The following is a 22998-nucleotide window of genomic DNA, read 5'->3' on the forward strand; positions in this document are numbered from 1 at the left end:
GTGCACCGCCGCCGTCAGTGTCAGCCAGTTTGCCGTGGCATACGGAGCTCCATCGCAGTGTATAACACTGGTAGCATGCCGCGACAGCGTGGACGTGAACCGTATGTGCAGTTGACGGACTTTGAGCGAGGGCGTATAGTGGGCATGCGGGAGGCCGGGTGGACGTACCGCCGAATTGCTCAACACGTGAGGTGTGAGGTCTCCACAGTACATCGATGTTGTCGCCAGTGGTCGGCGGAAGGTGCACGTGCCCGTCGACCTGGGACCGGACCGCAGCGACGCACGGATGCACGCCAAGACCGTAGGATCCTACGCAGTGCCGTAGAGGACCGCACCGCCACTTCCCAACAAATTAGGGACACTGTTGCTCCTGGGGTATTGGCGAGGACCATTCGCAACCGTCTCCATGAAGCTGGGCTATGGTCCCGCACACCGTTAGGCCGTCTTCCGCTCACGCCCCAACATCGTGCAGCCCGCCTCCAGTGGTGTCGCGACAGGCGTGAATGGAGGGACGAATGGAGACGTGTCGTCTTCAGCGATGAGAGTCGCTTCTGCCTTGGTGCCAATGATGGTCGTATGCGTGTTTGGCGCCGTGCAGGTGAGCGCCACAATCAGGACTGCATACGACCGAGGCACACAGGGCCAACACCCGGCATCATGGTGTGGGGAGCGATCTCCTACACTGGCCGTACACCACTGGTGATCGTCGAGGGGACACTGAATAGTGCACGGTACATCCAAACCGTCATCGAACCCATCGTTCTACCATTCCTAGACCGGCAAGGGAACTTGCTGTTCCAACAGGACAGTGCACGTCCGCATGTATCCCGTGCCACCCAACGTGCTCTAGAAGGTGTAAGTCAACTACCCTGGCCAGCAAGATCTCCGGATCTGTCCCCCATTGAGCATGTTTGGGACTGGATGAAGCGTCGTCTCACGCGGTCTGCACGGCCAGCACGAACGCTGGTCCAACTGAGGCGCCAGGTGGAAATGGCATGGCAAGCCGTTCCACAGGACTACATCCAGCATCTCTACGATCGTCTCCATGGGAGAATAGCAGCCTGCATTGCTGCGAAAGGTGGATATACACTGTACTAGTGCCGACATTGTGCATGCTCTGTTGCCTGTGTCTATGTGCCTGTGGTTCTGTCAGTGTGATCATGTGATGTATCTGACCCCAGGAATGTGTCATTAAAGTTTCCCCTTCCTGGGACAATGAATTCACGGTGTTCTTATTTCAATTTCCAGGAGTGTATATATAATATAAATATAATGAAGATCACAGGTGTAAAAAGGTATCAGATTAATTATAGATTAAACATTTGGTATAGCTTCCTAAGCATTTTGAAAGTTTCTGGAAGTGGTGACCAAAAGCAGAACTGTATGGGATCTTGTTCCACAATGGTAGCACACCTGTTGGACTTCATTTTAAATATGTGTGTGTGTGTGTCTGCAAGTTATAAATTATACCTAATGTTGGCAAAGTTGATAATTTGTGTTAATTAGAGATGTAGCTATCATATTTGTGTTAATTAGAGATGTAGCTATCATATTTGATGTGTCTAACAGCACAAAAAATGTCTGGTTTGTGAAACAGCATAAGAAACCATTAGTTGTATCTACCAAAATCTTTAAAATGATTCTTCAGTGGAGGGAGGGAACTTAGAGTCTGTTTGTGACTTTGTGTGTCATATCTCGTGATAGTTAAGTTGTAGTAAATAGTGATATATTGTAATCTTCTATAGTTACAGTTCTCAGCTGTATTAAAATGCCATTGTTTATCATTGATTTTAATGTATTAGAATATTTGCAGAAAATAAAAAGATGTAAATGTGAAGTGTGTAAATTAAATCATACTCATTAGCAATAGTAATAAGATCAGCAGTAGATTAAGTATGAAATACTACAATGTTTGCTTAGGTTGGAGAAACTTGCTGAAGCAAACAGAAACAGAGTGATACTTGAAGCAGAGGCTGAAGCTGAAGCTCTTCGTGTCAGAGGAGAAGCAGAAGCATTTGCTATTGAGGCAAAGGCTCGAGCTGAAGCAGAACAAATGGCAAAAAAAGCAGATGCCTGGAAGGACTACAAGGAAGCAGCAATGGTTGATATGCTCCTTGAAACATTACCCAAGGTAAATAGGTGAACACTCTGACTAAATGTAATTTATATATGAAAACATATCACACAAATTGTTATAATGTAATCACACATACCAAAGAATAAACATTCAAATACGTGAATATTGTGTAAGTTAAGATGAAATTTCATTAAATAAGGCTCAAACATTCACAGCAAGAACTGGTTCCCTGTGAAAACAGAGTAAACATGAAATACTTCCTGCAAATAGAGCTAAGGAAGAGGAAAAAAAAATTCTAAGGTAGGACGAGTTAAGATTCATGGTCATTTATGAGTCAAGTCTTGTGCTTTCCAGGACAGAAACTGTACAGAATACGAGGAATGTGAGGTCAGAATGTGTATTATCAAGCATTTGTAATACATACTGGACATATCAAAGGTGCATAAAGTTCAATCTTCTCCAGGAAATATAGGCCCTCACACCACTCATTGACTTGATTGGCAGTAGTGTGCCACTGGTAGTTCTAGCATCCCTGTACATAGTGTAGCAGAACCTGATCTCTTCACAGCCTAAAGTTTAAATGAGTTTGGTGTGGTGTTTGCTCAGAGATGTACACTACACCATATTTTAGATGACATTAACACACAAATTTTATTCCTTTGAAGATTCCGTTATTAATTACAATGTCTAGTTTATAGAGAATATGGAAATTTATTAGTGCACATGTCCAGGTTGGGACCTACTGTACGTACCAAGTCACAGTTCAGTGACAAAGTTAAGTGCTCTTTTGTGGCACCAGTTCATTTATGTAAAATCAACACAGTTTGTACTAAGCACTGTCCTGCAACAATTTAAGAGTACTGTACACTGTACATTTCCATTAAGTCAATCGCTAATGAGCGGCACTGTGCCCATCACTATACCATTTGATTTCAGTGACATTCCACACTCCACACAACATAGTCAATTTAAAATGTCAATTAATTTAGTTACGGAATTCACTCAAAAGTTATTAAACTTTAGAATTCTTGAGTTTCGTGGTCACCAGTGCATGTACTTCAGTTAACAGAATGAACATATTTGTGGCATGAGTCAACACTTGAGAGCACACACAAAGATAGAGATTACTTGTAAACTTACAAACTGCAAACAGTCAGTTTTGCCTGATGTCCAACTAATTATTATAGATGAGCATAAGAACAAATTGTCATTTTGAAAACTGCATAATGCTTTTAAAAGGACTAGGTTGGATTTTATTCTTTTGAATGAACTGAAAGAACTAATTTGGTTTTGATTGTAAAAAATGTTGCCAATCACAAATTTAGAAAAATATATGGACACCATTTTTCTTACACAGTGTGAATCCCTTTGTTTATATGGAGTGCCATAATGCAACTTAGAGTAAATTCCATGAAATTATTTATTAGTGAGTTAATTAGTTATTGCTGTATATCATTTTCTACAGAAAAATTAAGGTAACAAAAGTATGCACTCAAAGTTTGGAATCAAACAGTGGTTATAATGAATTCTGCAATAGAATATTTAAGTGGCTTTGAACTTCCAGTTTAAATATTTTGCAAGCTAATTAGTTGTAGGTAATGTAAAATACTTTCTAAAAATCAGAATGCTTAACTTTTGAATGGTGTAGGTCACTTTTCTTAGATACATTGATTAGCCCATTGGTTTCTGTGTATCAAACTTAGTGCTAGCATCAGTCAATTGTATTTCCTAATTATGAGTGCCATAAGGAAAATCAATTATATCAGTAGAATAAGGTCAATCAAAATAATAATCTGAATAATAAATACCAGTGAAGTTAAGTTTAGTTAAGAATGTGAGATTTTGATGTAGGTGTTACATGCCAACAGAGAAATGTATTGAAAATAAGATAAAAATTCATGAAAACACTTGATTATATATGGGAGTAGAAAAACATGTCAGATTGGGAAATCAACAATGTTACATCACAATGGGAGTTAGGGATCAGAGAAATCTCATGATGTTATAGTCATTCCCCAACCAACAAGTCTGAGGTATGTTCTCAAGTTGAAACTTCAACAGAGCCAGTGTTAAAATCTTCACTTGCTGTGTCTTATTGCAGGATAAAGGGAGCACTAAAGGTTAAGCATGTGTGAATCATCCCTGAGAGTACCGTTCTTTATATTGAAGAATCTGTTCCTAAAGGCTTTAAAAGACCAGTGTACAGCAAGTTACAGATTGCAGTGCACATTCAAACACATGATCCCTATCATCTGTGCTCCAAGATCATAATGAATAATTACAGCAACCAGCAGAGAATTCCAGCCCTGCTCTTGGAATTTCAACCCACAATCTGCACGATTGTCCTCAGAACTGATTATGGGCCCTTGGTTCTGAATCAGGTGTACCACTTGCACCAGAGGCTCTTCGGCGAACTAGGGGGTGACTTACATGGCTTGTGCCATAGGGTTCAGAATTTGAGGGTCCCCAAAATGGCTCAGCAAAGCAGTGCAAATCAGGAGCTGCTACCCAGGTACCTGACTGAGTGTGTGGAGTGCACACAAGTGTGTTTAAATACGTCAGGTGGCTCTCTAGGCGCTCTATCCATACCAGGAAATGATAGCTGCAGGAGACCGAAGTTATCAGTGTAAGATCCAAAGAAATGTTCTTCACTTATGAGACAATTAAAAACCATTGTACAGATTAAATACCTATAGCTTGTTTCTCTTTTATAAATGTATACCTTGATTCATTCCACATCTCCATAATTCTCCTAAGGGACATGATGAATTCAAAAAGATTGAATCCATAGTTTACTGTCTAAAGTGAATTAATTGTAACAAATATTGACATTAGTGTATCACTCATGGTCATTGCAGTGTTTCTTTTAGAACTACACATACATAAAAAGTTATATATTAGGATTTACATATGGTAAGAATATCTTTAATTACTGTGTCATAATATTTTATTATATTTTGAATTTAGGTTGCAGCAGAAGTTGCTGCTCCTCTGTCACAGGCAAAGAAGATAACTATGGTATCAGCAGGAAATGGTGAGGTTGGTGCTGCCAAGCTCACTGGTGAAGTCCTTAGTATTGTCAGTAAAGTCCCTGAAGTGGTAAAAACTCTTACAGGTGTTGATATTGTGAAGGTAAGGAACAATTGCGGGAACTATCTCCGCAAAGAGAGCCATTGTTTAGCACGTAAAAAATGGGAGTAAATGTGCCAAAGAAATTGCACTTTTATTTGCTTTTGTTAGGGCCTATTCATGTGTGGTTATATGTGACCATCAGATAAAATTATAGGTGAGTGAATTCTAAAATGGATAAACTGCACAGCACAGCACGATTACTATGGGGGTGGTGGATAGAAATGTTTGATGTTGTTTGGAAAGGAAATGGGGAACAATTGATCTTCTAGAAGCGTGTGTGATTGTGAAGATAATGTGGGAATATTTGAATACAGAACTGACTCGAGAACATAAGTACATAAAATGCGAAAAGCCAGTTTTAATAGTCATATCCTCATTGATTTGTTTCCATGTAAGAGAAGAGAATGAAAAAAGCTTTCAGTGGGATATCTAATAAGTTATGGATTGCATTCATATATGCCTGCACTGTTGATTTATGAGCATTCCTATTGCAATATTCATGCATATTAAAAGATAATTGCAACATTCTTTTGTGTGATTTGGCATCGAGTAGTAATTTGATTTGAAAGATTTCATTGCAGCAAATCTAACAAAACAGAAGACTGACAAAATTATGTTTGCTGTTGAACCTTCTATTGCCCACCATCACTACCTTAACTAACCATCTAGTCATAACCATCATCACTACTGTAGTTAACTATTGGGACCTGCTACATCAGTATATTAATTTGAAAATTGGTGCTCCTGGCTGTCTTTTCTGTGTCTTCACAGTAAATCTCACTGCTTCATGTCACATGCAATGAGATTCTTTTTAGTGTCATTTAAACTAAGGAGCACAGTTATCTCCCTTTTCATGAGTATCAGTTTTTTCTCTTAGATCCAGATTCAGAGTCTGGCTAGGAGTTACAAAAATATTTAAAATATCATTTGATTTGTGACAAATCTTTGTGATATAAAATTTTGCTACCATGTCATTTTATTATTTATAGAGAAAAAATAGCAAATACAGTCCACCCTGAGGAGACTATACAGAGATGGACATCTTTCTGAGATCATGTGTGTGGGTTTTCAGTTCATTCTGTATCTCGCTGGAATATCTTTGGCATCTTCTGCAGTCATACGTTAAAAAAATCGTTTATTTCTCTTACATTAATTTTTCAGATTATCCTTGCATATTCTATAAGTCTTTCATTCATGTTGCAAATGGATAGTGAACAAATACTCTTATAAAATTCTGCTAATATTGTAGGAAAATTTGTTTCAACTTTCACATGAACTATTTATTGCTCCTGTGGTTACAAACTCTAACGATGAATGACACCAAGGAACAGGACATGTAACTCAAGGTTTCTCCATGAACATAGTTTCTTCTTGAACTTGCATAAATTACTGCACATTAATCAGCTTCTCTGGTATGTCATTCATCACATCAGCAGGAAAATCTCCCATCTTTGAATTCCACATTCAGTTCTCAAGAGAATTATGACTCATATGGCCAGGGTTGCCTCAGTTTGGCATATGTCATAGTTCTGGGACCTTCATCATCATCACCTTCTCAGCAAAGACCATTTGTTTTAATTTTAATAACATGGTTTGCTTAACAGTGTTAAAGTTGATTTATCATACACAAGCTTGATTATCTCACATTAGATAGAATCGCCCAAGTCTCTCTTCCCTCATTGAATTTGAAAAGAAGTCTGTCCATCACTAAAAAGTTAGTATCTATGTGTTTTATTTTAAAACCAGACCAAAATGAAAAACTGATATGGCAAAATCGAACAAAAAAGCTGAACATAGCAAATTACATTAGCAAAACCAAATGATTAAAAAAAAAAAAAATCAATAGCGGCATTATAAAACAGTTACACAAGATACACAAGTGGAAATAACTTATGCACCTGAAACAATCATCAAAACAATTAACACAGCAAATATTGACAGAATGCTCAAGGCAGAAAGAACAATAGTTAGGAGATGCATAGATAAACAATATCAAATAAGTAATCATTCAAGGATAGCTTCAAGTGAAACTCTATGTAAGGAAGCAGAACCACTGAAAGGAACAATCAGAAAGAATCACAACTTATTCTTTGGAAATTTGATTAGAACACCAGAAAACAGAATTAGTAAGAGAATAATACAAAAGTTGTGGACTAGAAAGAGTAACATTAAATGATTTATAGAAATTAAGGAAGATATAAGAGAAATCCAAAGTACAGTAGATGACCTAAAAACCAAAACAGAGAAATGCACAACCCAGCAAGACTTCTTCATGGTCATTTTGAATGTAGCACAATCCATTACAATTTTAAAATTTTGTTTTAACATTGCAGTTATGTGTCAAAGTTCCCTTCTGAAAGTTAACGTGTTGTTATAAGAATAATTATTAACTGTCTAAGTCACATTTTTAAAGTTTCTGTTGGTGATGACTTGTTGCGATTGTCATAACCATCATCTGGCTAAATTAATTTTGGTCATATGATTGTCATGGTAACTAAAAGCAGTCATCCCTAATATAAAGAATAAAAATATGCTACTTAGATTGTTGCTGTTTATTCTTATATTAACCAGTTTTGTTTTATTTTTATTGCTTTTTAGTCTTCTATTGAAAATGAAAATGTATTGATCAATTATATTTATTGATGTCGCACATCTTATTTTCTTCTTTCATTTCACCCAACTTTGGGGTACGTTAGATCAATCACTTAGTAATGTTCTGTGTCTTTGTATTAGCCCAGTATTGTTTTAATCCTTCTGATCTTGCTTTCCTTTCTTCATCAGAGATGTGGTTCATCTGTTTGGTTTTGTTTTTGACTTGGAACCTCTCTTTCTTTCTTATCTTAGGATAATTTTTTGCAGTTTAATCTGTAAGTGTATTTTTTTGCAATTTGGAGTTCTTTTGAAACCTTCTCCATTTCCGTAAAGCAAATTGGTTTGCTTTTTGTGCCGTGGAAGTATCAAAAAAATTATTTGGTTAATCTGTTTGAGTTCATTCTGAGGATGTGTCCATAAAAATCAATGTTTTTCTTCAAACAATGTAAAATCCAGGATGGAATGTAACAATATTGAGAAGGAAAGTTACTACTCACCATTTAGCGTGCCTATTGTTAAAAACGGCCTTAATGACTGAAAGCTATAATTGTGAGAATCTTTTTGTTGTGCGTATGAGTGACTCAGCAATTCTTTTCTTTACTGAGTTGAGGATTTTCTTGGTTGTTTGGTAAAGGGTTTTGTTTCTGATGTGGCTTAGTTGGCTGTACTGGAATTTCGGGCCTAGGATTATTGTTAATATCTTCCTTTCTTTGATCTCCAACCAGAGACTTTTTTTTTTTTTTTTTTTTAGGTAGAAGACCAGTTCAGCTTCATTTCTGATAGATTCCATAGCCTATTTTTAGATTAAAGTTCAGTCTTGATCACGTCTGTTTTAATGGGTAACCGGTTTCGGTTTTTTTTATAAAACCATCATCAGACCCATTGGCTCCCTTGGGTTGGTAGGTGGAGCTCTCCTTGCTGCTGTGCAGTCAGTTGACTGCACAGCAGCAAGGAGAGCTCCACCTACCAACCCAAGGGAGCCAATGGGTCTGATGATGGTTTTATAAAAAAAAACCGAAACCGGTTACCCATTAAAACAGACGTGATCAAGACTGAACTTTAATCTAAATATAACAATTGATCACTGTATTCCAAAAATGTTTACCAAAATTGTCCATAGCCTATTACTCAAGGGCATTCCAGCTGATATATTCTCAAAGATATTTGAACTCTTCCACAGCTTCAATTTTTTTGTTGTCCCATTTCAAGATGTTTTGGTGGGTTATTTATGTTTGTCATTATTTTGATCTTTTCAAAGAGATTATGAGACCAGTTTTTTATGCTTCTTTTTGCAGTCTGGGGGTCTGTTCTTTGGATTCCTCCCAGGTCTCGGCTAGCAGGGCCATATCATCTGCAAAGACTAGGCAGTTCTGACTACCTTTTTGGCCACAGTTAAATACTATAGGGAGAGGACATGTGGCCCATAATTGGAAAAGTGTAATGGTCATCTCTCCATTGGCAAAAAATTCTAGACTAGTCCCCCGTTTGGATCTTCGGGAGGAGACTGCCAAGAAGCAGGTGATCATAAGAACAAGATTGAATAACCAATGAAAGGATAATGTTCCAAGAATCAGGGCATGGAATGTCAGAAGTTTGAAGGTGGTAGGGAAGCTAGAAAATCTGAAACAGGGTATCAGTGAAGTGAAATGGAAAGAAGAACAGGTTTCTTTTCAGACAAGTATAGGGTAATACCAACAACAGCAGAAAATGGTATAACAGGAGTAGGATGTGTTATGAATAGGAAGGTAGAAGACAGAGTGATTCACTGTGAACAGTTCAGCGATAGGGTTGTTCTCATTAGATTCAACAGCAAGCCAACACCAACAACAATAGGTTAGGTATCATGCCAATGTCACAAACAAAGGATGAAGAGATAGAGAAATTGTATGAGGAAATTGAATGGATAAACCAGTATATAAAGGGAGAGGAAAATTCATTAGTCATGGGGGATAGGGATGCTGTTGCAGGGGAAAGAGTAGAAGAGAGAGTTCCAGGAGATTATGGGCTTGGTAATAGAAATGAGAGAGGAGAAAGATTAATTGAATCTGCCGTAAATTTCAGATAGTAATAGCGAATACTCTGTTCAAGAATCACAAGATGAGAAGGTATACTTGGAGAAGGCCAGGAGATACAGGAAGATTTCAATTAGATTACATCATGGTGGGGCAGAAATTCTGAAATCAGATATTGGATTGTAAGCTGTACCCAGGGGCAGATATAGACTCATTTCAAAATTTGGTAGACTCCTATCAGCATTTGGTAATGATGAAGAGTATGCTAAAGTTTAAGAGACTAGTCAGGAATAATCAATGCACAAAGAAATGGGATACAAAAGTACTAAGGAATGAAGAGATATGCTTGAAGTTCTCCGAGGCTGCAGAAACTAATGAATAGCTTGGTAGGCAGTTCTGTTGAAGAGGAATGGACATCTCTAAAAAGGGCGATCACAGAAATCAGAGAGAAAAATGTAAGTAAAATGAAGGTGACTGTGAAGAAACCATGGGTCATAAAAGAAATGTTTCAGCTGATTGACAAAACAGGCATGGATATTTGTGATGTCCTTAGGTTAGTTAGTTCTAAATCTAGAGGACTGATGATCTCAGATGTTAAGTTCCATAGTGCTTAGAGCCATTTGAACCTTTGATTGACAAAAGATAGAAGAACAATAATGTTTAGGGAAATTCAGAAATATAATTCACTTAGGAATGAAATAAACAGGAAGCACAAGGAAGCTAAGACAAAATTGCTACTTTAAAAATGTGAAGAAGTTGAGGAAAAAATAATTGTCAGAAGGACTGACTCGGTGTATAAAAGAGTCAAAACAAACTTTGGTGAAGTCAAAAGCGAAGGTAGTAACATTAAGAGTGCAATTAATGCAGAGGAGAGAGTGAATAGGTGGAAGGAGTATATTGAAGGCCTCCATAAGGGGGAGGACTTACCAGATGATGTGATGGAAGAAGAAACAGGAGTCAGTAGGGAAGAAATAGGGTATCCAGTACTAGAATCAGAATTCAAAAGAGTTGTGGAAGCCTTAAAATCAAGTACGGCAGAAGGGACAGATAACATTCATTCGGAATTCCTAAAATCGTTGGGGGAAGTCACAACAAAATGATTATTCACATTGGTGTGTAGAATATATGGGACTAGTGATATACCATCAGACTTTTGGGCAATCATCATCCACACAATTCCAAAGATAGCAAGAGCCAACAAGTGCGAGAATTACTGTACAGTCAGCTTAACATCTCGTGCATCCACCTTGCTAACAACAATAATGTACAGAAGAATGGAAAAAAATGTGATTTTGTTAAGTGATAATCAGTTTGACTTTAGGAAAGGCAAAGGCACCAGAGTAGCAATTCTGATGTTGCGGTTGATAATGGAAGCAAAACTAAAGAAAAATCCCAACAAATTCATAGCTTTTGTCTATCTGGAAAAGCATTCAACAATGTTAAATGGTGCAAGATGATAAAAAATAGGGGTAAGCTAGAGGGAAAATTTGGTAAAATACAGTAAGTGCAAGAACCAAGAGTGGAGGACCAAGAACAAAGTGCTCGGATTAAAAAGGATGTAAGACATGGATGTAGTCTTTCACCTCTGCTGTTCAATGTATAGATCGAAGAAGCAGTGACAAGAAGAAAAGAAAGGTTCAAGAGTGGTGAAAGAACATCACTGTTAAAATTCACTGAAGATGATGCTGTCCTCAGTGAAAGTGAAGAAGAATTAAAGGACCTGATGAATGAAATGATTAGTTTGATGAGTATAGAATATGGTTTGAGAGTAAATTGAAGAAAGACAAAAGTAATGAGAAGTAGCAGAAATGAAAACAGTGTGTAACTTAACATCAGGATTGATGGTCATGGAGTTATGGAATTCTGCTACCTAGGCAGCAAAATAATTCATGATAGACAGGGCAAGAAGGACTTAAAAAGCAGAGTAGCACTGGCAAAAAGGGCATTCCTGGCCAAGAGAAGTCTACTAGTGTCAAACATAGGCCTTAATTTGAGGAAGAAATGTCTGAGAATGTATGATTGGAGTACAGCATTGTATGGCAGTGAAATATGGACTGTGGGAAAACTGGAACAGAAGAGAATCAAAGCATTTGAGATATGGCGATCAGAAGAATGTTGAACATTAGGTGGATTGGTAAGGAAAGGAATGAGGACATGCCCCACTGAATTGCTGAGGAAAGGAATATATGGAAAAAGGCTGACAAAGGATGATAGGGCATGACTTAAGACATCAGGGAATAACGTCCATGGTACTGTGTTGGTAAGGGTTTCTCTGCTTAGGGTTCTGTTTTTTTTTTTTTTTCTGCAATTAGTTATTTTAGCATAGAGAGATTCCCAGTCTGTTGAGTCATGTGCTTTTTTAAAGTCAATGAAAGTGATAACACATGATTTTGGTCTTGATTTTTGGTAGGCCGTGAGGTTTTTAAGGTTTAGGTTTTGTTCTGCGCAGGATCTTCCTTTCCTGCAGTCTGCTTGGTATTCTTCTAGGTGGTGATGTAATTGGGGTTCTGCTCTGTTTAGTAAGACTTCAGAGAATATCTTGTGTGTTACTTCTAAGAGTGACATTCATGATAAGAAGACTTTGAATCACGGCCAGGCACAACCAGACAACTGCTATACATTCGATCTTACAACACACACACACACACACACACACACACACACACACACACACAAAAAACCACTGTCTCTGGCTGCTGGGGCTAGAGTGCACAGCAACTACGTCTGAAGGGAGAAGCAATCCGTTCGTAGCAATGGTAAGGAGGAGGCTGGGATGGGGAGAGGGAGAGATGGCAGAGCAGGGGTGGGGGAAGGACTTTACAAAAACATCGGATGTATGGCTAGGAGAGTTCCTGCCTGTGCACTTCAGAAAAGCTGGTGTTGGCAGGACAAATACAGATGGCTTAGGCTGTGAAGCAGGCTGTCCATGTTAAACCTTCCAACTACCAGCAATACCTCCATTTCGGCAGCTGCTACCCATTTCATACCAAGAAGTCCCTTATCTTCAGTCAAGCCACCCATGGCAACTGCATCTGTAGTGACAAGCAGTCCCTCTCCAAATGTATCACAGGTCTTCACAGATCAAAATTACTCTTTAAGCCTTCTACATAAAAAAGATGATGATGATGATTAGTGTTTTAGGGCACACAACGACGAGGTTATCAGCTCCCATTCTACATAAAAAATCTCCTATGCTTTGTCCCTGCAGTCACCTACTGCCTCCCACATTCCCACCTTCTGACCGCAAAGGAGCACTCCTCTCTTGACTCAATACCATCCAGATGGGAGCAACATAATCACTTTCTCCACCAGGGTTTTGGTTACCTCTCTTTGTGTCCTGAAATGAGGAATGTCTTACTCACTAGCCTTCCCATCCCTTCCCCAGTGGCACTCCTCCACCCACCCCCTATGCATTATCCTTGTCTATCCCTATTCCAAACCTCTTGTCTCGTGACTCATATCCCTGCAAAAGACGTAGATGACAGACTTGCCCCAAACCCCCTGCTACCACTACCTTCTCCAGTCCACTCACAAGCCTCACCCATCCCAACAAAGGCCTATGAAAGCAGTCATATGATCTGCAAACTAAGCTGCAACCACTGTGCTGCTTTCTATGTGGTTATGACAATCAGTGAGCTTTCTGTCTGCATGAATGACCATGGACAGACAGTGGCCAAGAGACAGCCAGACCGTCCAGTCACTAAACATGCCCAACACAGCATGCTTCATTCCCATAACTACGTCACAGCCTGCACCATCTGAATCTTTCCTACCAACACCAATCAATCTGACACCATATATGCTGCATAGTTTCGAACAATAATTTTGTATTTCTTCTCGTTCTTTACGTGGGCATTGAAGTCAGCCAACAGTAGGACATTGTGGTTTTCTGGAAATGTTTGCCAAGTGTCATCTAGTTTGTCCCAAAAAAGTTTGACCTTCTCTTTGTCCTTTTTATTGTCTCCAGTTGTGGGATCATTTGCATTCACACATTCACATTGGTGTATATTCTGTTAACAGATTTGATAGCTGATAATGGATCCAAGGATGTTAGTCAATTGTGAAGTCAATTCCAAGGTGCCATGTGTGTTTATCTTCTTATTCTTCTTCCCCCCCCCCCCCCCCCCCCCCCCCTCCGCCCCACCTGCCCCACATATGCTTTGTATATTCTGAAACCTCTAGAATGAAAATTATTTTCAGCCATGTATCTCGTTTCTTGTCATGACATTACAAGAATTCTGTAATTTTTTTTTTTTTTAGGCTTTCTGTAAGAGGGTTGTCTCTGAGTTCTTAGGATAGGATTTACATTGAAAATAGCTATGTAATTTGGCTTTTTATGCTCCATCTTGCTTGAGGTTCCAAAACACTCATTCATATCTGTGTGATGATGATGCAGACTCCCCAGAATCTGGCTTGTCTGCTTGTGCACTTTGATAATGGGATAATTTGTTTCACATCACACTCTTCCATGACTGACAGTGTTTGTAAGGGGTCATTATTATTGTTAGAGCTACAGGTTGGTATCCCTGGAGGATTTTCTCAGCTGCTCCTAACTTGGGGAAAAGACACTGACAAATTGCTGCCCAGTCTGGGCACAACTGCCTTTGGATTTCCCCATACCCAGAATATCTTCAGGGCCTTCCAGTATCTGTGACCTGGAGGTGGGCCCAGTGAAGGGTACAGAAACCCAAGTGGTTATTTTGTGTCATTAAAATGATTTTACTGAAAATCTATTAAAAATAACCAACTGAAGAACAAATTAATCTGCATCCAAATAACGTAGAAAGCTTTTCAAAAGTCAGCATTCTCATAACTTTAAATTTCTATTTTAAGACAATATTCAGTCAGCACTTTAATACAGGGTGTCACTTTTATTTTGGTACCCCCAAATAACACTTTGTCCAGAATAAAATAAGAAATGTATCAAGCAGAAGTTGTTAAGCCTCAAGGAGACATTTTTTCCCCCTGTACTTAAACACAGTGAAGGTTGATGGGGTAACGTAACTCATCCACTTACAGAAGTTAACAGTAAACAAATTGAAGCACAAGGAAACTGCATACCTGTCATTCAGTCATGTGTGTTGAAAGGTTGTGTGAGTGCAATGCACACCAGCAAAGAGAAGGCAAAAATGCTATTCATCTGTGGAGAATGTAAGTTAGCAGAATATTAATTGCAAAAAGATGGGGAGGTGGGCTCTTGTCAAGATAGTTCCTCTATCTGAGTAGTAATACACCTACATTCAACCACAATAAAAGAAAAGTAAGAATACAGCTTTTAATGAAGGGCTACCTTTTCTGTACATAACATACCATTTCAAATTACTATAGTGCTGTATTAAAAGTACCCCTATTGTTGATAAGAAAGCATAATTGTAATGGTCACTGTCAAGTCCAGTGTGTGTGGAAGTTACATTACCCTGGGTACCTGCACTATGTGCCAGTGCAGGAGAATCAAAGTCACTTTTGAGCAGGTCTTAAGGAGAGGAATTGGATTACCAGATAAAAAATAGCGGTTGCTATTTAAAATAAGATGTAGTAAGTAAAGCCAACCATCAATCCGCAGATTATTGTGAAACAATAGTGCTTTACTAGGCATGGTCCTGGTGGAGGTGGTATAATGTTGCCTTCCGCTGACCCTTGAACTGAATACCCAACCAGTTATAGGGGGACCTACAGTTCAACGTGGGGTCTGAAGCATGGTGTACCTCGGCATTTTTCACACCAGCAAAGATTGCCAGAGTTGAAAGAAGTCATAAGTAACAGATACAAATCCTAAGACTGACTGAAGGGATTGAAACTGAGACCTTCCTGATTTGCAGTCCGAAATGTGTGTCAGTGACTTGGTGGTCAAGTGCCAGACTACAAATCCACATGTCTCGGGTTTGATGCCCGGTCAGTTCTAGGTTTTGCATCTGTCATTAATGACTTCTTTCTTCTCATAGGTAAGTAACATATGCTTGATGCCTTTTTTATTTTGCTTCTGGATTAGAAGTTATTTTGGAAGGTAAAGATAAATGAGACACCATGTGCAGTACAAAAACTGCCTCTTTTGGCCTATGTTTGATGACTGGACAACAGCAAACATTTGGCAATGTCCATATTTTCTAATGACATGAAAAGTTGCTATTGGGCAATTTCATCTCAAATCGTACAGGTCAAGACTGACTGGATCACATCACTATTTCAAAAGTTCACCGGGGGGAGGGGGGGGATTGAAATTGAAGTTCCATGTGATACTTCTCCAAAACTACAATATTTTGATTTTCTGATGATTTGTTAAAATGCTACAGATCTCTATCTCTCTAAATGAGAGTATTTGGGAAATCTGGACCAGTTGCTATTCTTTGCTGGTTTCTGAGAGAGAAAGAGAAATCTCTCACCACTGCGAGAGTTAACTGAAACTGATAGCAAATCTCTTAGCAACTGTACCTGACTACGTACCCAAGAATAATTAAAAAATAAAATAAAATGGTGTGACCTATGAACCATTACCTGTGAGAGTTCATGCAGGTACAGATAGCAATTGAGATTTTACTTTTTTTATATATTATTATTATTATTATTATTATTATTATTATTGTGAGATCATCATGTGCAGGTCACTAACTTTAAGAATAGTAGCAATACAACAACAAACTTCAGAGGTGTGGTAATCCATGTTGGGACGAACTCTATTCAAAGCAGCAGCGAAGAAGAAATCATAAACGATACAAGAAATGTAATTCATTCGGCGAAAAAATTGTTTACAAGCTCTAGAATCGTAATCAGTGGAATCTTACATAGAAGATCAGTGAGTAACACTTATATAAACTGTACCGTCAGGGGACAGTGGGATGAACTTGGCGTGATTTTCGTTGACCCTAACGAATTTCTGAATGACAAATGTCTGGGCAGGGATGGCTTGCATTTGAATAGACTAGGCACAGTGACCTTTAGTAAAATGCTCATGGACATATGTAAAATTATTAAAAATAAGGGAAACTGGTATGTTCTGAAAGGGGTGATGTTCCAAGGATACCATTTGAAAATTAAAAAACGTGAATGTAAACGAAATAATGAGGTACTTGAAGTAATTCACAAGGACAAAAAGACAGTGAGAAGTGACAATGCTAAATACAGTAATAATAATTTCACAATTGTTCACCAAAATATCAAAAGTTTAAGAAATAAAGTCCAACAGCTAGAAGTTGAGCTGGAAACTATAAACAGCTCTCAGTTGTTTGTATCACAGAGCATTGGTACAATGAAGTGGAAATCAATCAAGTAGTCTTAAAATCTTACAATTTAGCCTGGTGCATACAGTAGAAGTTCTATGAAGTGTGGAGGTTGCTGTATTTATGTTAAACAAAATTAACCATATAATGTCAGAAGTGCAATCAGTGAAGACAAACATTTTGAGGTGGCAGCAATAGAATTTAGAGACCTGTACAGATGTAGAAAATTAACTATTTTGTGTTTATACAGGTCTCCTAGTGGAGACCTTAGTAAGTTTTTGTCTAAACTAAATCAAGTACTTGATATGATATCCACTCCAAAGAGCAACATTCTCATATGTGGAGACCTAAATGTAGATAAACTGAATCCAGATCCTACCTGGGAATAATTAATAAGTGTCATCCAAAGTTTCAATTTATTACCAAGGGTTAACAGTGCAACAAGAATAACAAACCATTCAAAGACAGCTATTGATCAGGTTTTAACAGATTTAGATAAAGAAAACTGTAGTGTGGATGTTGTTGAGCTAGGATTATCTGACCATGCTGGTCAAATTATTAATATAAAAATGACTACATAAAGAACAAAGAAAATACAAGTATATAGGCAAAATGTTTCCAAACCAAAAAGGCAGGAGTTTGCTAAACAAATAGCAGACAAAACCTGGGAAACAGTATACTCAGAGGTAGATGCAAATGATAAATTCAAGAACTTCATGACACTATTCAAACTAAAATTTGAAGAGGTCTTTCTTAAAGTGTTACATCCATTCTCAACAGCTGAACAAAACAAATGGGTGACAAAAAGTATCGAAAAATCACCTCAAACACTGAAGTACCTCGGCTCTATCAAAAACAGTCAAACAAATCCATCTTTCACACTCTTATAAAAGGTATAGGAAAACACACAGGAAAGTGTTGTGTGCTGCTAAGAGGGCTCACAACTCCAAACTGGTGCTGAGTGCTGAAAACGAAAACAAAGCAGTCTGGAAGATTGTAAAACAGGAGACCGGCAACAGAAAGATGAATGTGTCAAACATAAAAATAAAAAAGGAAGGGATTCTAATAAAAGATCCAAAATATGTAGCAAACTATATAAATAATTATTTCAGCACTATAGGTACAAAATTACAGCAAAAATTGCTAAAAGTCCCTCAGATCACAAAGCTAAACAAAAGTGTACCACATTCAATGGTATTACTGCCCACAACAAAGGAAGAAGTCTACAAAGTAGTTTGCAAACTGAAAAATAAAAATTTTGCTGGTTTAGATGAAGTTCCAATTTTTCTAATTAAAGGCTGTATAGAGAGCCTATTATCATCATTAGTTAATATTATAAACCAATCATTCAAGCAGGGTTACTTTCCTGACTACTTGAAATATGCTAAAGTACTGCCTCTCTTCAAAAACGTAGACACAGGAAATACAGAAAATTATTGGCCACTCTCACCGCTCTCGTGCTTTGCAAAAATAATAGAAACTATTGTGAAAGATAGACTTATGAGCTACTTAAATAAGCACAACCTCCTAGCCAAGGACCAGTTGGGATTCCGAACAGGAAAGGCACAGAAGCAGCAACAGCATATCTCACTAAATATAAATATATCCTAGAAGCACTCGAAAAAGGAAACTGTACAACAGGTATATTTCTCGATCTAACCAAAACTTTTGACACAGTGGATCACAAAACACTGTTGGTTAAGCTAGATGAACTGGGAATAAGGAGGAATGTTCCAGTCATATCTAGAAAATAGAATACAGATGACTGAAATAACACATTTATCATGTAACTCCAACTGTATAGAAAAACATATTTCTGACCCCAAACATATAAATATAGGTGTACCACAGGGTAGTGTCCTAGGTCCAGTACTATTTCTAATTTATATTAATGATTTCCCACAAAGTATAAAGCATGGGCATACAATATTGTTTGAGATGACTCTAATGTGCTAATCAGTGACACTTCATATGTAGATCTAAGAGAGAAAGCTGAAGAAACACTAAAAAGTGTATATGAGTGGGTAGCTAACAACAAAGTCCCACTTAATATTAAGAAAACAAGTGCTATGAACTTTTACATAAACAAAAAACCATATTATAATAACCTGAAGTTAGGTAATGAAACCATACAATTGGTGGAAAGCAAAAAATTTCTTGGCATGCAAGTTGATAATCAGTTGCATCTGGATAGAAAAAATAAAGTTAAAACGCAACAGAGTCTACTGTACAATGCCATCAAATTATATAATAAATTATCGCACACCATAAAAGACATAGAGACAATCTTCTCCTTCAAAGAAAAACTAAAAACATTTTTACAAAATAAAAGTTACTATACAGTAATGGAGGACTTGAATTAAAGAAGGTTATTTAAAATCTGAAAGTTCTGTGTTGAACTATATGGAGAAATAGACTAAAAAAATTTAAATTAGATTATAAGAAAATTTCACTGTCAACTATTCAATTCAATTCAATTCAATTGTCTATTAGTCAATGACGAAATCCATACAATGTAACTTGTTTCACGGATTAATAAAGAAATCAAATCAAACTAGGAAATGCTCTTGGGATAACCAAACTTGTCATGTGGTAAGAGGGAGCTATAACATATGAAGAATATGTGGCTGCAACTACATCCTATGTAAATTCTCTCTGTCTGTTGAAGTTGTCTTTTACATATTCACTTCTCTGCATAGCTTCTGCCTTTTAGAGCAGTGACGGACACCATGTTAACAGCATCACATTACTTTATGAATATATTTTGTTTTCATTCACTTAACCCACAAATATAAAACATGGCACTGCTATATGGTAGTTGAGATGAAAAGTATTTAAGTGTAGTCAGAAATATTACCTGTGTAAGGAAAGTTCACATTTCTTTTATGAAAAATGTTTATTTTTTCAGACTGTTCATGGTGCCTAAGTTGGAGACTCCAAGGATGTTCACTCAGCTATTGTTGTAAGATCTGATAATTAAAATGTGTAGTTAACAATTTATGCCTGTATTTTATGACAGCTGTGAATAATCTCGTGTAACAATCTGTTAGAAGCTGTGACAATTCTGTTGTTTATATATAATCACTTCATGTGTACCTGCATAAAATTGCTATACATATTTTTGACAAAGAATAATGAAAATGATATATGGGCACAAGTAGTATATTGAAACTAAGATAGTACTGTGGCCAGACAAACTCTGAATAATCTTCGATAAAAAAGGTGGTTTTTGTGTATTGCATGTGAAATTATATCAAAATCATCATTTTTCATTTTCATAACTATGCATTTATTTGCTTCTTTCACAGGACATTTTATTTTAGAAGCAAAACTATGTATTTAAAGTAAGTGTGTATTTCAGTGTATTCCCCTTTGATTGCTATTTGCTTTCGAATTGTATTCATATACTATGGGTATTGTAGACAATAGAATCTCATACAATTATCAGACTTCTCATTCATTATTGAATATTTGATTACTGTAGTGTGGATTTTGTCAAATGTTTATTAAAAAACTAAATGAGTTATTATGTGAAGTTTTTCTTAATTTCCAACTAGCCTCTTGGTATGAATGAGGGCTACAAGAATGACTTATTTTTAACTGTTGTACTTACAAAACTTCTAAATAATAACATTGCAGTGGACAGAAATCAAACACAATTCAGAACCATATTATTCTCATAATAAGAACTTTCACAGAAGTACATTATTATGGCTGTTATGTGGCTACTTCATTTGCAAACCATGTCAAAAACTTGTTCAGGCTTTTACGTATGTAAGGGGGTTAGTCATAAAGAGAGTTAGTTAATAAAGTCGGTGTGGAATATAAGTTTTGCAGTCTTTTCACTGATCTTCATATCAGTTGTGACTTTAAGAAGTCATGATGAATGGAGACTTCATTTAATTATGTGCCTAAGAATTGATTACCAAATAAAGAGAAAATAATCAGTGTTTCAAAACATGGATAGAAAAAAAAAACCCACACACTCACACACACACACAGAATATATGGGAAGTGTGAGCCATCGGAGCCAGTGGCTCCTTCTGGCAGAAGGGTTGAAGAGAAAGGAGGAGAAATTGGAAATTTGTGGTAAGTTCCCATGGGCCCAAACTGCTGAGGTTATCAGTCCCTAGGCTTACACATTACTTAATCTAACTTATGCTAAGGACAAAAAACACACACACAAGGGAGGACTCGAACCTCCAACGGGGAGGGGGGCCGCAAGCCAGAGCAAGGCACGCACTTCATACCGCACAGGGTAGCCGGGAAAGGAAGAGATGAAGAAGGACTAATGAAGCATAGGAAGAGTTATGGAAAAGTCACCCACCTCACACAGGGAAGACTTAGTGAATGGGATGAGAAGGAAAGACTCTTGGTGTCTGCATGAGAACAGATTTGAAAATCTGAGAACTTAAAGTTGGCAAATGGGGTAATAAGCAGGACAGAAATTACTGAAAAAAGATGAGTAGATTTTTCTCCTATCCAATTACATTATACTGTCAAAAAATTGATTATTTTTGTTTTATGAGTACATTCCATGGTAGATAGGTGAGAGATGAGGGGGAAAGACAGACAGTCAAAAAATAAAAAAGTAATGTGAGCAAATAAAAGTAATAACTATTGAAAAGAAACATTGAGACTACAGAAATTAATGCAAATTTAAGCCAGGTGGGCGATGAGAATCAAGCACATTTTGTAAAACAAGGTCCCACCTCCAGAGTTCTGAGAAACTGGTGTCATGAGGGAGAATCCAGATGGACGCATGGCGATACAAGCACTTAAGTCGTGATTGTTGTGTTATAGAATGTGCACTTAAACAGGATATTGTGTATTGCCATTATACACTCTGTCTGTGCTCATTCATCCCAACTATGATAACTGGGTGGTAGTCGTGCCAATGTGGAAAGTCGGACAGTGATGACTTAACAGCTGGTACATGACATGTCGTTTTGTGGGTGGCTGTCCCTTTGATAGTGTATGTTGCGGGGCTGGTGTAGAAGGTGGTAGGAGGGTGCATTGGGAAAGTCTTGCAGCAGGAATAGTCACGGAGATAGGAGCCATAGGGTTAGGAAATGGGTGCAGGAGCAGTATAGGGTCCAGCCATGATATAGCAGAGATTAGGGGGAGCACATGTTCTAGTTGGGGCGGGCAAAATATCGGTCAGAATGGACCTCATTTCAGGGCATGATGTTAGGAAGTCATAGCCCTAGTTAAGTAGCTGAAATGACACACATCATGTACCAACTCTTACGTAACCTGTGTCTGGCCTTCTGCATTGGTATGACTACTAGTTGTCAGTTAGGATGAATTGGGCATAGGCAGAGGGTATATACTGACAACACAATATTTTGTTCCGGAGCACATACTACGATGTGACAATCGTAACTTTAGTGTCTATTTCACCACACATGCCATCTGGATTCTCCCTTCTAACACAAGGCTCTCCGAACTCTTCAGATGGAGAATGGCTTTGTAACATGAACTTGGTTCTCGATATCCACCTTGCTTGCATTTACATCACTTCTAGTGGTCTCAGCATTTCTTTTCATTACCTATTCCTTTTATTTGTTCTGTTTTACTGTTTATTTTCCAACCTGTTTATTTTTCCCTGCCCCTCTTCATTGTCTTAACATAGAATGCATTTTCTGCTCTCATTATTTTTCACCAGTAATCTCTATTTGCATCCTTACCCCATCTTCCACCATAAAGTTCTCAGGTTTTCACATTTTAACTACCGCAGGCACCAATATTTAGTCTTTCCTTCTCATCCTGTCCGGTAAGTCTCTCGACCCAATGTTCTGAGAAACTATTCTGTATCACTTCCTAAACTTCAGTAGTCCTTTTCCTTCAACCCTTCTGCCAGGAGCAGCCACTGGCTCTGAAACCTTGTGCATTCCACATATATTTTGGGGTCTTTTCCTGCAGTTTGTTGAGCAGACCTTTTATCTATCCACTATATTGCAAGATGTGA

At 37.8% G+C, this 22998-nt stretch overlaps 1 protein-coding gene across 1 annotated transcript in view; it reads left to right on the forward strand.

The window, feature by feature from the left end:
• The window catches only part of LOC126412958 (flotillin-1), a 139633-nt gene extending 119103 nt beyond the window's left edge, over window positions 1–20530 (forward strand). Inside the window, exons 9-11 of the mRNA XM_050082853.1 lie at window positions 1921–2131; window positions 5045–5209; window positions 19936–20530. Of these exons, the coding sequence (XP_049938810.1) occupies window positions 1921–2131; window positions 5045–5209; window positions 19936–19953 (394 nt within the window). The 3' untranslated portion in view covers window positions 19954–20530. The remainder of the gene's footprint in view (window positions 1–1920; window positions 2132–5044; window positions 5210–19935) is intronic.
• Window positions 20531–22998: the final 2468 nt, after the last annotated feature.

This window comes from Schistocerca serialis, chromosome 1 (assembly GCF_023864345.2).
Source record: "Schistocerca serialis cubense isolate TAMUIC-IGC-003099 chromosome 1, iqSchSeri2.2, whole genome shotgun sequence".
In the NCBI taxonomy this organism is placed as follows: domain Eukaryota; kingdom Metazoa; phylum Arthropoda; class Insecta; order Orthoptera; family Acrididae; genus Schistocerca; species Schistocerca serialis.